Source organism: Neodiprion lecontei, chromosome 7, assembly GCF_021901455.1.
Source record: "Neodiprion lecontei isolate iyNeoLeco1 chromosome 7, iyNeoLeco1.1, whole genome shotgun sequence".
Lineage (NCBI taxonomy): Eukaryota > Metazoa > Arthropoda > Insecta > Hymenoptera > Diprionidae > Neodiprion > Neodiprion lecontei.
Genome location: NC_060266.1, coordinates 23,788,131 through 23,804,923, shown reverse-complemented (window position 1 = coordinate 23,804,923; position 16,793 = coordinate 23,788,131). Strand labels below are relative to the sequence as shown.

General features: G+C 41.8%; 1 protein-coding gene across 1 annotated transcript in view; it reads left to right on the top strand.

Annotated features, from left to right (window-relative positions):
- The window catches only part of LOC107223129 (lachesin-like), a 113,344-nt gene that overhangs the window by 79,030 nt on the left and 17,521 nt on the right, over positions 1-16,793 (top strand). Inside the window, exons 4-7 of the mRNA XM_046745631.1 lie at positions 5,642-5,802; positions 13,166-13,351; positions 13,470-13,662; positions 13,856-13,984. Of these exons, the coding sequence (XP_046601587.1) occupies positions 5,642-5,802; positions 13,166-13,351; positions 13,470-13,662; positions 13,856-13,984 (669 nt within the window). The remainder of the gene's footprint in view (positions 1-5,641; positions 5,803-13,165; positions 13,352-13,469; positions 13,663-13,855; positions 13,985-16,793) is intronic.

The following is a 16,793-nucleotide window of genomic DNA, read 5'->3' as shown; positions in this document are numbered from 1 at the left end:
CGCTGCGTTCTGTGAGCTGTTATGCACAATTGTATGAATGGTGTATGTGCAGAGTGAGTAGCTAACGGTCGAATGGTTTAACGCGCATGCGTTAAAATTCTAAAAGGAAAAGCAGTTTTTGGGGCAAAGTTGAAATGCCGAATTTGAAGAGTTCCGAAAGTGCCGAATTCCGAATTTCTTGGTGGCGAAAGTTGAAGTTGAGAAATTAAACTTTGACGAAACATCAAAGTTTTGAATCGTCCGAAACCTGACGCTGAAAGTTCCGAAAGTGCGAACCCGTTCGTTTAGTAAGCTACGCTGTGCGAGCATATTTTAATTGTTCGAAATTTTACCCCATCGGAACTTTACTTTTCAAAACTTTGCTCTATCGTAACTTGAATATTTGGAATCTTATATTTTGGAATTTTGAGCCGACGGCTTTCGGCCCGTTCGAAATTTTGTTGTTTCTTCAAAGTTTGATTTCTTTACTTCGTGGAATTAGGTGCTTTCGAAATTTTTCAAACTCGGAACTTCAAATCCGCCCCCAAATGTTTTGTCAGGTTGACCAATTGTCATAAGTTCAGATAACAGGTCGCCGCGACGTATATAACCTAAAATTTTTTACAGCTGTCATTCAAATGTTAATAATTTTTACCAATAAAAACCTTCGCATTTGCCCACTCGATCTTCAAAACAGTTCCCACGGCCAAAGTGTTTTATCTACCGGTGATGCCGTCAATATTTTTACAGCGGTTGAAAAATAGTACGAATATTTTTTTTTCTCCTTGTGAACACGCTTGCAACTTGATACAAACGTGACAGACAGCTGTCAAAATTTCTGAGGTTACATACATCGCGGCGACCTGTCATCTGAACTTGCGACGGTTGGTCAAGCTGAAAAAACAACTGGTTTTCCTCGAGAATTTCAGCGCATACGCGTTAGATCATTCGACCGTTACCTACTCGCTATGTGTTACATACATATACATACAGTGTATCTAGCAGAGTGTATCGACGAGAATTATTGTTGCTCTTCTTAACTACAACTGTAACTGTTATTGTTATTATTTTCTCGCGCCTCGAGGATTCGGGTGCAGGGTTGGGCATGTTATATTCTATAACAGCCGGAGAGCACGAGGTGCCGAACGTTTAATCGTTACGGTTTAATGAAATGGAATTAGCCAAGGCGTTCAAAGGCCCTGCCTTAATTCCTCGTTGAGTAGAACTCTTAACTCGATTTGCCGAGCGAAAAGTTTTGCCGAACCGAAAGACAAGAAAAGAGAAGCGAAGAGGATAGAAGAAAAGAGAAGCGTGGCGAGAAAACTGTCGGGCATGCCGGGGGTTGATCGGGTTGAGGATGAGCGAAGAGATTGAGGAAAAGGAAAAGGGAAAGAAAAGGGCGTCTGCAGTGCGTGACGTCTGTTCCAGAGATCACCGAGGTATTTGTGCGATTACATTGGGATCTGGGGGATGACTGTCGCACCTGTCAGACGCGGAGACATCCGCCCTGCGGTGTATGGAAAAACGAAACGAAAATATGCCCCGCTCGTAGTAAAAGATCAAAATCGAACGAGTCACCCCTCCAAGACTCCCTCGCCTTTTGCTTTCTTCTTTCATTCTTTCCTTTCTTTTCTTTTCTTCTTATTTCTCAAATTCTCCCTCGGCAGTCTTTGAGTAAAAACTCGGACTTTTTTCATTCCGTACATTACAGAGGAAATATACGAGCTTTACGGTTGTACCTAAGAAACAAATACCACATTATCAAAATGTCTGATTGTCAGTTTTTTTTTTTTTTTTTTCTTCGCTTCATTTTCTACAATTTTCAAATTGCTATTGCTCGGATTACTCATCGGTTTTCATTAACTGTTGACAATGTTGATGTGGATTGATTTCTGAAAAATTAACAAACACGTGTCGCGTAGAATAACGATTTTTTGTACCTAGAATATATTGGTGAATAATAATTTAATAAAAAAATGTTCGTTACTCGTGAACGGAGATTTTCTCTATTAATCCTCTGGTGCTCGGCAGTTTTTATTTATTCGATTTCGATAAAAAATTATCGTGAAGTTTGGTCTGCAGATGAAGAACGCAATAAAAATGTGAGTTAGACGAATGACAAGATCAAATTCTTCAACATAATTTTACCAATATCTTAACCCTGAGAAATATTTCGCCGTTGTTTTCCACTGAAGCGGGTTTCGGATTTGAAGAATTAAATGTAAGAATCGTGCCGCGTACTTATTCATTCCGACGATTTTACACCGTGCCTTTGACATTTTCTAACCCTTCTACGTTCCTACTCCCGCCATAAACGAACGGTTCTATTTCTCCCGAACAAACGCGACGGAGGTTCGAGTCCGTCACTGATATCCGTGACCGACTAGTCGAGGGCGTCGGGTTGCTTCGGGGGGCGACGGGGGTCAGCCTGGGTCAAGAGGGTCGTCGGCGCGAAGGTATAACGCGCTATCTGACGTCTCCCACGGGATGCGAGGGTCCCCCGCCATCGGCTCTTTTTCTCTCTCTAATTCCCGCCGCCGCCACCCCCGGAGATCCCGGGGGTTGTGAACCTCGAGGGGCGAGGAGGCGAAGCCGGCGTCGATCAGTTCGCCTCTCGCCTCTCGCTTCTCGCGACTAAAACAAACTCCGAAACTGTGCGAGGCACTTCTCCAAGAACCGGTGCAGCCCCCGCAACGGAATATCGCCGCAAATTGAACCGGGGGAAAACGTCCATCGGCCACCCTACGCGGTACCAACGAGTCCGTGCCACGATACTCGACCCTGATATCACTCCGCCTGTCACACTTGATATCGAAGTTAATCCGACAGGAAAGTAGGTAGGTATGGGAAAAACGAAAAATAGGAGGGCGGAATCGAGGGGAGGAAAATTGCTGCCCGGGAATCTTGACATCGAGGAATTACAACGCCATTCTTCCGTTGGAAAATACCGAGCGAATTTTAGCGAGTAATGAAATGTACAGTGTGAATTTTTCAACGACCGAATGGTTCAATGCGCGTTCGCTGAAATTCGAGTGCAAGAGCAGTTGTCTTGTCAGGGTTACCAACATTCTTTAGGCTATTCACATCGCGGCGACCTGTCATATGGATCCATCAATGTTGGTCGCCCTGACGGAACAACTGCTCTTGCTCTCGAATTTAATACGCATGCGCGTTGAGAGCCATTCGGTCGTTAGAAATCCACTCTGTTTGTATATATGGAAAACCGAGGACTTGTATTTTTCGCCAGGAGATTTATTTCTGCATCGTTACTATGAATACGTAGCATCCATACTGAATTACATCTCTCAAGGGGGTGAAAAATACTTACTTCTTCAAAGCGATGTATAATATTCATTGAAATTGCGTGTAGTTGCGTAAAATTGGTACTTTCACCAACGTGATTTCTTAAATTTTTACCAATCGTATTGTCGTAATGTTGCTGCTCACTTATGTTGTAGAAAGACACGTTTGCTTTGAATCGTTGTTGAGAGACAGGCCCGGTTATTTCAAATTTGACGAGAAGAATGAACAACGTTTCGGACAGGATCGATTAGCCTGCAGCGGAAATCGAATTATCGGGATGAAAATAGATTTTTGGAAGGTTGGAGACGACAGTCGCGGAAATTAGCATCTAGGTATGATACGCGGAGTGTATCCAGCATCTTACATACACACACGTTTCACATGTCCCCGTTACCTTGTACTTTAATAACTTGCCGCAGCTGCAGATGCGGCGCAGCATCGATAACTCACACAGTCGCACAAACACCAACAACGCAGCCCTTGGCGAAAGATAAGAAATTCGTGGATGTGCGGAGGTGGAAAAGGGGACGAGGTAAGGCGGGGAAATTGAATTTGTTCGCTTGATGTCGGCAGACGGCCAACGTTAAGCCTACTTTAGGCGACCTCCTCTGGCTTCTGGTACTTATACCTATAGTTATCGACGACTTTAAGGATGCGAAGAACTCTTGTAACCACCTACCGAAACCCGTCCCCAGGTTACACTACGTGGACCGCGTGAAAAAATGGTTTCGAAGAAAAAACTTTTACCCTCGTGCCGAGCACCCATCTAACCTAACCTAACCTAACTTAACTTAACCTGCTCAAAATTCTTCTTTGAAAGAAAAATCTTTTCTTCTCTAAACCCGCTATTTTCAATTCAATCGTAATCAAAGAAATTTGGAAAATTTGAAGGCTTCCGAGGCTTTTTGAAACGGAGGGGATAAAAAATTGTCGGTTCTTGCAAAATTTCTCTGATATATTTATAAGGTGTAGCCTACTTCGCGCGGGGCGACGATTTGCGAGGACTACGCTCTTTATCTCGCAGGGTGCAGAAGAGGAGGGGCACGGAAATCTTTAGAATGTAGTTTGATTCATAGATGGCTGTTGGGCGAGCCGAAACGTGACCCGGCATTAAGTGGCGCGTAAAATATTGCCACCGTGCAAATACCCTCGTAAAATTCAGCCGACGCTCGACGCAGGCGTCGCCGTCGCTCGAGCTTTCGGAGGATCCTGAAACCGCCATCCAAGATATCCGCGAAGCGATCCGCCGAACGATGTAAATTCAATCCGATATACGCCCCCGATTTTCCCTGATCCCACTGCGTAAACAAACAATATTCTACGCTCGTCATTTCGCTTCGTAGAATTACCAGATTCTCGGGCATTTTTCTATACTCGTTGCTCATCTCCTTGTCGCGAATTAATCTCAAATTTTTCACTCCCGAATTTAGACGCAGAAAACTTTTCTTACCGGTCCCTTTGCAATTATAATTCCCGGTTGCGGTTACCGAGTCGCTCCTTTTGTTTCTTCGCAATACGAAACTTTATCGCGATTTTTTCTTCCCTTCTTTCCACCCTTTCTTTTTTCCCTCTACTTTTATCCTTTTCTACTTTTATCACGGAATTCCTGGCGAGATACGCGCGTTTTACCCGAGTCCGCAAGACGACCGAAGAATGTATTTTATCTGCTGCTCTCTTTCTCTGCTTCTCTTCTTTCCACTTCTTCTGTAACAGACAGTCCGGACCATCGGCAGATATACCCCAGAGGAATAGTAGCTATATACAAACGTCTTTCCGAATGACACGTGCCATGGACGGTATCAAAACGTCAATCTCATTGTCGTCTGCGAAAAGACACCGGCGAGATCCTCGGTCCCTCGTCTCGGGAAGAAAGAAAGAATAAAGAAACATAGAAAAACTCGGCTGACATTAAGAGATAAACTTTTTACGAGGATTACCAATTTCTTTGAAATTCTCAGAACATTTGGATCTTTCGCCGAGTCTCAACGTTTAGAATTTACAACTTGTCGTTCTCGGTGCGTTTGAATTTCCCGCCCCATCCACTACGTCACAAGAGCTCTAACCAATTAGAGAAGTCGTCTGCGTAACTGAGAGTAAAACATCCAAAGATGCTAGAATCGCTGATTCGAGGTACATCGAAGTATTTTAAGAGTCGCACCGGATACTGGAAATATATTTTGCGACTGAAAATGATGTAAGCGTTATCGAAATTCGGCGGGAAATTTGAATGGATCTTAGGTGAATGAAGAAACAAATCGCCACTAAAACCAACGAAGATGAAAATTAGTTTTACAAAACTCGTAAATGTACGACGACAAAGCGGAGACTAAAAAGAAATGCTTTGTCTGAAATGTTTCAGCCACGGGGTTCGTGCCGGACTTTCTTCACCCCCTGGAGAACGTGACGATCTCGCAGGGACGGGACGCGACCTTCACCTGTGTGGTTAATAACCTGGGTGGAAACCGGGTGAGTTCTTCCGCTTCTGCGGGTGGCGATCACGGTGCAGGCGCCAAGGCCCGGGTAAATATCTTACCAAATAACGTCCACTAAGGACTCCAACATCCACCTGCACTTCTCTACTCACTGCATTCTACGCGCGCCCGCCTGCATCTTCAGCACTGCATTTGAAAACCAAACCAGACCAAACCAAAAAAAAAAAGAAAAAAAGAAAATGTTGAAAAACATATTTTTATAAAAAAAAGCACCATCACCATCGCAGCCCGCTCCGAACTGAGCATGGTCTTTATACTTTTTAAACTATCGACTGATGTATCGAGGCTACTGTTAATTACGTAGGATTATCACGTCGCATGATCGCGAGATATTTGTATAAATTTCATTTTCTGAGGAAAACAAGAATTTCCTCTTTTATAAATATATATATATATAAGTTTAATATACGTGCATCTCGCGATCAGTTTGCCGATTCCTCTGTTCATTTTACGTCCTTCTACCCGAACCTCGCACTTGTATTATTCGACCGCAAAACAAAATCATCAAATTTCGCCGATATTTCGCGATGTGTTTAGTAGACATTATTGTTATCGATTAATAATTATGTATCAATTATTCATTCGAGATGGAGACAAATTTTTGATAATAATATATTCATTCGTAACGCGTTTAATTTTCTAAGCTAGGGTCAAATTTCCCACCTTATTTTATGACATTGAAATAAATTACGAAATTGACTTAATGAATTTCATACAAACTTCGGTTAAAAATTTTACTGAACTGTTTGAATAGTTCTTTAGTAACGATTAGTTTCTGGTTCCGTAAAATCTGCAATGCCTTCAGATATCTGGTCAAGTACTTCTTAAACTGTAACAATTGCTACTGTATCGCTGGATATTAATTTTCTTTCTCTTTTATTTATTTAACATTCTTCGCAATATCGAGAGCTTTCTTGCTGGTAGATTGATTAATCCTCAGGGAGAATTTGTTTCTTTGTGCTAATTTCACGAGGTGGGAACTTTCGACAGCAGCAATGTTGACAATAATTGTCGCGTATCGGCGTGTTTGACATAAGTAATGTATCATATCCTCGGATCGAAGCACTGCACATACCGTATGATTGCACGCACCCGGATTTAGTCGAATTTGATTACACGTACATATGTATTTAATAAGTAACCTGCAACTAACGATAAGCACATACCTGTAGGTAAAAATATTTTATACAGAGAGCCTGGAAATAGAAACAAAGATGTTTATAATTTTTCATCGCAAAACAGAACGAGGTTAACAATAATCTTGTTATGAAAAAGAATCGAGGGTTGCAACTTGTAAAGGTACAGTAATTCGCATTGAAACCGATGCGTGATATGATTTTGAAGAAAAGTATATGGAAAAAAAAAAATAAAATAAAAAAAAAAGACGATTAAAGAAGTGACGGGGCCATGAAAATGGTGACGCGGAAAAATTCGCGTTCTAACTTTGATCGATTTTCTGCTCTGTGTTTATTTTTCATTTTTTCCCAAGATAAAAGGAACAAATAAAAAAAAAGAAAAAAAGAAATCCGCTTTACCTACCTCGCCGAACAAAGTTTTACAGTGTCGCGGTAAGTTCCTCAGAGACTCGTGTATATGGTATATGTTATATAGTCGAGCTTCGCCTGATGCTGGCTTCGGGCAAAAGCGGCTTAATCGTTACTTACCGCGTCGCTTCGCGGACTTTTACCTACCTAGAGTTTTCGCGATGCGGTGACTGCAATTACGACGAGCACAGTCTGGTCCTTGCTGCACGTAGAAACTGCGGCTACATTGTCTCAGCGGGTGGGGTAAAAAAATACGAAAGACTGAAAATTCGATCGAACGAAATCCCGAAAGTCGAATTACCGACAGCTGAAAACGTGGATTGACCGTAAATACGAAAGATTGTCTTGTAGAAAAATAAAAATTGAGAACGCAATAACGTGTGAATTTATTTATAACGAAATTCTTTTTGAGAATTAGGCAGAATATTGAAATGTAAAAATACCGAAGAATTGAAAAATCGACTTTCAAATGTCAGACTCGTGCCTTTTTTGAAAATTTACGAATCCGAATTTATTAATAACGACTGACCACAGAATGGAAAGGTTAAAATCCCAAAATCCACGAAACACATTTACTCTTTCCAACGTGACAAGTTGCAGCTAATAGATGTTGTTACGCTTGTGAAGTGAGACGAATGTGGTACACGATTAAACATAACAACGGTTCGAACAAATTGATCGTACGGAAGCAAAGATGTGACGTTTAAATGTTATTAAATATATGTTGTCTATTCTTTTGCGTTTTTTTTTCTTTCGATGAAACGAACGACTGTCCGATACAATGAGATAATCTTGATAAAACTAGGATCGAGTTGACGAATTTCACAAATTCCGGATTCTCAGGGGATTCGGTATTTCGTCCTTTCGGGATTCTCGTCCTTCCACATTTTGGGGATCGAGATTTTGCTCCTTCTGAACATTGATTTTCGACAAATAATTGTTTTCGTTTTTTGGCTGCTCGAAGCATCAGCCACTCTCAATTTTTAATTTCGCAACTTTCATTTTTCAACATCTTCACATTCCGTGCTTTGTTCATTCGGAATGCCGACTATTCTGAAAATACTTTTTCTGATAAAAGAGCGTTCGGGTTAAATGAACTTTCGGGAAAACCGTTATTCCACTGGGTGATTTATCGAAAATCCCAATTTCAATTCCACTGATTGTTCGTTAGTTTAACATTCGTATCACGAAAGTTTCGGGTTTTCGACCAGTCTTTCTTTTTGGTCTTTCGGGATTTCGAGCCCCATCCACCCCAGCAGCGATACGTTCTACACGCGTTTTCCACTTGGCTCGTTATTTCTCGTCCCGTTTAGTTCACCCGCGTACACATTATATTATATACAAATATTAATTGATACGTATGACCAATTCTTGACGCGTTTATGCCTTCCGTGCTATGCACATTTTATACGACGCTGTACATCATAATATTATACGTTATACGTATGTATATAACAAATGTTTAGCCAGTCGCTATTATAACTCTTCATTATGATAAAATGTGCGCGCAGGTGGTTCGTTGCCCTGTAAAATACACTGCGCCAGAAACGCGAACGCGAATTTCTGCGGTAGCAAAAAATGTCACGCTTTTTTTTTTTTTTGTACTCTCGTACACGAAACGCTTCGGTGAATGTTCTCGATTTTCGTTTCCCTTTCTTTCCCGTTTTTCTCTCGTCCTATTCTGTTTCATCAAAAATTATCGTGAAGACAGATATAATTCGTCTTTTATTTTAAAAGCAGGTTGTTATAAAAATCTCGTTATACAAACACGCGTCTTGTTTGTTTGTTTTTTATATTTCTACGTATGTGTGAAATACAAAAATCTATGACGGTTGAAATACTCGGCTGAAAGTGAAAAAAAAAAATACAGGTGCCATTTTGCAAGCTTCGAAACGCTTTGAGACGTGCACGTTGACAATGAAATTAATAAATGCAAGAAGTATGCGATTGAATTGCCTGCTGCAGCATCTTCTGGGGGATATATATATATATATATATATATATATATATATATATATATATACACAGATGCATACATACGTATGCATACCTCTCGGGCTAATTGGTTGGTTTCCAATACCGAAAGAGACGCGGTCTCGATCACTGTTATACGGGTTTTGAACACATCTGGGCGAGTTAATGGCCTGCATTACGATGTTATGGCTTCTAAATACCTTATTCATAGCCGGTATTGCCGACTACTATAACCCGTAGCTCTAAACACAACCGTAAACTCAAAGACCGCGCTCTGCGGATTTTCACGGTCGCTGTTCCAGATCGTTGAACACTCTGGAAATTCATTCTATGCATTTATATTGGTAGAGGTTTTTGAAAAAGTGGTAAATTCAAAGGTAAAGAGAGAGAAAAACATTCGCAACGATCAATCCTTGCGATCTCATCCCGCTTTCTCTCGTAATTTCATACATCGCGAGTATCGTATAACCTCAGTGCTGATTACCGATTATACATAGAAATCTGGTCGCCTCTCGTTATAAGGCGGGTTATGGGGGTGCGGGGGTGTTGGAAACGTTATACGCCGGTCATTTGACCGAGACATTGACGTTGTTAGAGTCAAGGAATTTTTTCGAGGTGATAATTCTAACGTGGGAACAGCGGCCGTATAGCGAGAGGGGATCGTTTACGTTTTTGAAGCTTTTAAGAGGAAACTTGACACTTGCGCTATAAATAGATTTGAATTATACCTATAATATTTCATCCCCAGTAGTTGCAGAGTACGTGTTGGTACAAAGAAGTAAGAAATTCAGATCGTCGATCGAATGCGATTGCATTAATTGGCTTGTATGAAATTAAAGATTAAACGAATTAGGGCATGCAGTACTTTGAATGCGACTGTAAGTTGTACGATAAATGGGGACATACTCGTACATACATATATACACATATCGTATATATTGTGGTACTAGAGGAACAAGTGCGATAATCGAAGCTCCAGCGTTTGGATCGCTCGAGCGGAGAATCGAGGGAAAAATGGTAGGGGAAGAGAAATCTGTAAAAACGGGAACTGAGACTGCAGTAATCGATAAATTGAGTCTTGAAACCCCGTCGAGGCATGCCAATCAAGCATGAATATGTATATACATACATAAATTATTAATGAAATTATAAAGATTGCATGAGCATGTTTGTACGTAAGTATATACTTACCACCATCTACAACTTCCTGCATTACGTACGTACGTGCATAACTGTACAAATGTACGTAATGCAGGAAAATATAATCTCGAACTAGAATCTATACACGCGGCTTTTACACACACACACACGGTATGAAATAATAATAAAACCTTTATTGCAACGATGAAAAATTTAACGACACGAGAGTAAGAGTAAAAAATTGTAACGGTATTTGCAAATCTCTTCTCGTATTATTTACGTTATCCTGACTTTACCGACGGTGATGGGAAATAGAAAATAGAAAGAAAACTTTGCCACGTTTCTCCGCCGCTATTAATCGCTACGAGTCACTTGTCTATGAAAAAAAACGTGCAGCTAGCCAGTTTCCGGTAATTGTTATCGTCGTACACGCGAGCCGGAAACGAGTAATTAAAAATACCGTGAAATAAACTCAGACAGGAAACACGCGCTGCTATCGTTTGATTGGCGTAACAAACAGAAATAAAGGGAGAAGAATATTTTTTTAACTCCGGGACTGGAAAATCACGAATTCAATATTGTTCCTTGGTTGCGGATGTTATATTAATTCAAACGCATACCTTGTATAAACCTTGCTAATTCGTTGGCATTCAAACGTACACACACACAGACATATATATACTATATACTATATATAATTTATACGCCATTGTCAGTTAATCGCGTCTACTTCTGAATATGCATATTATATAACAGAGAAGATGTTAAATCCTGGTTGTGTGAATGGACGACGGAAGATTAGGGAATATAATCGCGGGTAAAGTACCTCGCGTATCACGGAATTTCAATTAGATACTAAAATTTTCGCAGTAGGTAGTTATTTATCAATCGATCCGGCAGATAATTCTGGACTCGGAGTTAACCTGAGAGGTGGGTTTAAAAAATTTGCGCTTCTCTTATGCAAAATAGACTAAAGGTAGGTGTATGAAACGCCCCGCGATACGATGCAGGAAAATACTTAGAGCGTTGCGCCCGGCGCGGTGATCCAGTATCGCGATTTTCAACACAGAGATCCCACAATGCACCACAATGGCGCGACCGAGATGGTTTGCATATGAAAGAGGTCGCGAATGAAGCAGCTAGAGAGATATGCGTAAGGGTGTCTGGAACGTTGTATCTCCGAAGAACCCCGACCTCTTCCTCCAGCCCTGCGGAACTACAACTTCGGATCTCGGTTGCGGAAATACATTTTTCAAATTTTTAAGCCGTCGAAGGATAAAGAGAAAAGAAAAATCGATCCGTCAAGTACCGAAGAACGAGTCGTGTATACTCGCAAATTTTTCTTTGTCGTAAAAAAATTTCGCGGGAGATTCATAAATTCAGGGATTGTTCTGCGAGAGAAAAGAAACGATTTTTTTTTTTCTTTTTCATTGTTTAAGAGAGTCATTAAATTGTAATTCCTTGCAATTTAACTTTGTAACGGAAAATTTTGCAATACGCATAGTCGCGAATGAAAAATTGTGAATTATCGTTTATTAGCGGTTTTTCATAGTAAACGAAAGTACATCGAGAGAAATTTTCTAGTCATAGTTATCGTACAGTCCTCATAACTATGTTCATTTTTTACGATAATCGAAAAATTTAGTTCCCGATACAAAAACGAAACCTGTTTTTTAGCTGTGACTAGAAAAATCCGGTATACGTTGCTATTCTTTATCATTAACCACTGTACTTACAATTAAACTAAATACAATTACGTGTACTACATTTTCTTTTATTTCTATCATACAAACAGTCATAGTAACGATACCTGTTTGACTAGAATTCTCCGTTTACTAAAAAAAATGAATTTCCTCTCGGTACAAAAAGTGCCGCTATTCTTAATTGCGTGTATAAAAAGAAAAAAAAGAAGAAGAAAAAAATGGGGCTTTTCATTCATTCGATTCTTCGTCAGGCGAACCCCTCTTATTCAGGGACGCGGGTTGGGTTCGGGTCGCGAGGGATAGCTGGCTAAGCAGGGGATGGAAATGGAGAAGGGGTTACGGGATCCCGTAATGTATTATAAGTGGAAGCACTCGCGGGGCCGTCAGTACCAAACACACACGATCTCCCGAAGCGGGGGATAGGATCCAAAGCCATTCGGCTCTCTTCTCCCTTTCGGCGATCAGCGGTGGAGGTAAAACGGCAGCAGCTTCGTCGTTGTGATCGTATTCTATGCGCTCTCGCCGCTCTCGCCGCTTTCGAGATATCGATAAGAGCCGACCATATAGCCTGGCGCACACCGCGGCCTCTTTGTTAGTTGATAGATACCCTCCTCTCGGTCCTGACAAAAGGTCAAATATTCGACATGGCAAAGGTTCAATTCGATGCCAATAAGATACCATATCCATAACCACACGCGGGGCGAACCAACCCTCGGTGGAAGTAAAAAATAAGAAACGTAAAAAAATAGAAAAAGAAAACGCAGAGAAGTGACGACGATATTCCGTCGCGTCGTGGGGATCGGGGAACGATAGAACTTGACCTCGTAACTTCGTCAAACTCGCGGTTCGATTAGGGTTAAAGTAGAAATTGGATAACGGGTGGTTCTTTATTCATTCCGAGACCATGCGTCAGTTGTTTCTTACGCGGATAGAACGAGGTGTGCACGTCTTGCTCTACTACGAGTAAAATAAACCCCCTCCCCCTCATCCGAGATACTTGGTTTACTAAGTAAAGGGTGTGTGAGGTCAGGTGGCGTGGATAAAGGCCGACACCAAGGCGATCCTGGCCATTCACGAACACGTGATAACGAACAACGAGCGGCTCTCGGTAACCCACAACGACTACAACACCTGGACCCTGAACATCCGAGGTGCTCGAAGAGAGGACAGGGGCGTCTACATGTGTCAGGTCAACACGAACCCGATGAAGAGTCAGGCAAGTATCTTTGTCTTCCCGAGTTTCTCGCTTCTCTGCTCCCTTTTCTCACCTCGAAGGTCATCTGATTTTCCGTTTTTTATCTTTTCTTCTGTTCCTCCGGCTTCCGTTCCATCAGAGCGCCTACCTCGAGGTCGTCATCCCGCCGGACATCGTCTACGAGGAGACAAGCGGAGACTTGATGGTGCCCGAGGGTGGATCGGCCAAGCTGATATGCAAGGCGCGGGGATACCCGAAGCCCAAGATCACCTGGAAGCGGGAGGACGAGGCCGAGATTATAACGAGGAATGGTGCTTCGGGGAAAACGCGGAGTGAGAATCTTTCCGAGGATATATGAAAGTGGAAATGACACTTGTCACGAGGCTCGGAGAACCGCGTTCCATTTTCGATACTTACAATCAGGGCGAAAGATTGACAATGAGCCAAGAATCTTTCGAAGGTGGAACAGGTGACTTTTTTTTCTTCCCCTGCTTTTTCACCTACCATTTTTTACTGCTGTTTCAGTGCAATCGGCCGAAGGCGAAGTTCTCACCCTGACCAAGGTGACTCGGAGTGAAATGGGGGCTTATCTCTGCATAGCGGCCAACGGCGTTCCGCCATCCGTCAGCAAACGCATCATGCTGCACGTTCATTGTAGGTAAACTACCGATACGTATAAATAACCTTTATACATCGCGAGCATGTTTTAAGCGTTTTTCCATGCGTTTTTTTCATTCGCAAAGTAACAGTTTCTATGACGGTAGAATGAGTTTGATCCGACATTATGCGACCTCAACTTCAATTTCGTGCTTGGTGAAAAAACGCTCAACATACTCTTGTTGTACAAAGAATCGCTTGCAACAAGGGAGCAACGGTCTTTTTGCCTCGCGTATTTGCAATATTTGTCTTCGACTTCACCTGCGCCTCATATTGCAAACTTACGCTCGGACAGAAAAGACCGAGTTTACCTCCTTGTCGCACGATGTACTATTTCAAATATCCCAGACTTTAATTGCACCGTGTCTTTTTTACTCCTTGCATTTATTTTTGCAATAATTATTGTAATTAGGAGTGAAAGAACGTGAACGGTATTTTTTTGAAAACAAATCGTTGCATTCTGTCTTCTGTCTTCATTTCTTTCGTTATTTTTATACAATCCACTTTAAGCCACGTGACTGCAGTTATTAAAATTTTGAATCCTTCTGTGCCGCACCGAAGACTTTATTCCTGGTAGTGAAAATTCACCGAGAACAGAACAGCAGCGCGTCTGTCGTTAATTTATTATAATTTGAGTTTACCGTTGAAACGTGGAGCTTTGCAGTTTATTTTTATTTTTTTTTAATTTTAATTAATCCACGCTTGGCGGCGGTTATTTTAGTCTCTTGTTAATATCTTAAAATCAACAAAATTTCGCACTGACATTAACAGACGCGGGTGGTAAAACGTTTTGAGAGAAAAGAAGGAAGGAGTAGTGAAATAACAACGACTGTAGAAAAAGCAAAGAAAACACATCGCGATAGCGGGGAGCAAAATTAGTGCGCTATACAGATCCTAAAACGGAAGAAAGAAGGAAGGTGTGGAAAGCTATTGGGCACTTTGTTCCCCTCCCTTTTCGTAAAACCTGATTTGAAATTCTATTTTACGTAGTAATACAGTTAATATATGTATATTACCCAAATTCACCATCTGAATTTCTCCCTTTTTGTTTCTTACTCTATTCGCCGCGTATACTCAAGAGTGAAAAAAATCGTCGCGATCGAATCGTAGTTGGATTTTTATTAAATAAAACATGAATTGGAATGAGAAAGAAGTAGATAGTAAAAAATATGGAACGGGACAGAGGGAGAGAGAAAGAGTCAGGTTTGCTGAAAATTATGCGTCTCTGCTACGGTTTTTGTTCCCACGGTAAGGTGAAAAAGAGAAAATAGCGAAACGAACGTGAAATTGAAATTAAAAATAGGAGACAGTGGAGGTGGGTACGAAAACGACGAAAGAACGGACGGACAGAAAGAAAGAAAGAGAGAAAGAAAGGATAGAATACCGAGGTCCTCCGGCGGGGTAGTTAGCAGGGGTAGGAAACGAAAAACTTCTCTTTTCTGTATATTAAATTTTCATGAAACTTCAGTAGTAGAAGTAGTGGTGGGTGAGGCGAAAAAGAGGGGTGGATACGAGCGGCACTCGACTCGTTGCCTCAACGTAGTCTGCATGCACCCTTTGGGGACAACTGCAAGTCGTAACACCGCGTATACACCGAGCGGATATTTGACTAGGGGAGAGAATGAGGAGGAGAAAAAGAAGAGTCGGGGATGCTCGGTTCCCGCATAAAATTCTCTGTTCTCACTGCTGTTTCTTCCTTCATTTGTCTTCACGTCCTTCTCTTATCTACCGCTCTGTACTTTGTACTCTGCTATTCCGATCCCGGTATAATCGTGAAGTTCCCGATGAAAAGTCGAAGGCGGAAATTGGGAAGCTCATTTTGTTATCGTCAGGATGAAGTGGAAACGGCCACTCGTTCGGCTGGAAGAGCGACTCAAAGTGACTTGCTTCAAGCTCCGTTACACCCGCGATTTATCAATTTATCAATTTCGAATCCTCTACGATCTTTTGATGCCCCTTTGGCTGGACCGGAAAACCGGGATCGAAGAAATCCGGCAATTCCGAGGCGATATATCGGGATAGGGGAAAAAGATAGTCGGATAAATATAGTATACCATGTACGTATATCTCTACCTACACAGAGAAGTCTTCCTTCCTTCCTTCCTTTGCATAATTTTGCGGTCGTTGTGAGAGAAGGTGAAGAGAAAAAGTAGAAAGGGGATGAGGTGCACAGAAGCTTTGAGGGTGTAACTAAGCTTGCGGGCGTGCGGCAGAGCGATGGAGAAGGACGATCGAGAAAATAAGGTGGAGAAAAGGAAGGGAATATTGCGGGCAGGCACGGGGAGGATAGGATAGGGGGGTTGAACCTCGAGAGAAGTTGCGTCGGGCGAAAAGAGGAGGAAAAGGAAAAAATTAAACTGAAATACTGCTTAAATAACGGTACGGACGGAGGAGGGGGAGACCCGGTAGAGAGCGAAACGGAGAAAACTGTTGAAACGCGAGATAATAAAATTACACTTGAGACGATATACCTCGATGCGAAGTGAGGTTGGGTCGGAGACTTGACGAGTTTCCTGAACCGACTTACTCTTAGAAAACCACCCTTCGCCTTTTAGCGTTAGGCCGCGTTTGCGACTCTGTCTTGAAACGAAATGTGTGATATTCATTTTCTATCTTATCGTCCGCGTCAGACAAATTTGATTTTGCATTGGAGTCAATCAGGGGAATCGACCATTGGGAGATTTGTCGGCTGTGAGGTTTGAACAACTGATCGTAGAGATCTTATCTGGGACAGTGCTGATTCGCTTTCTTTTGATAAGATAATTGTGGCATTTTTTGAAACCCACCAGGAATAGGCCAAAAAAAT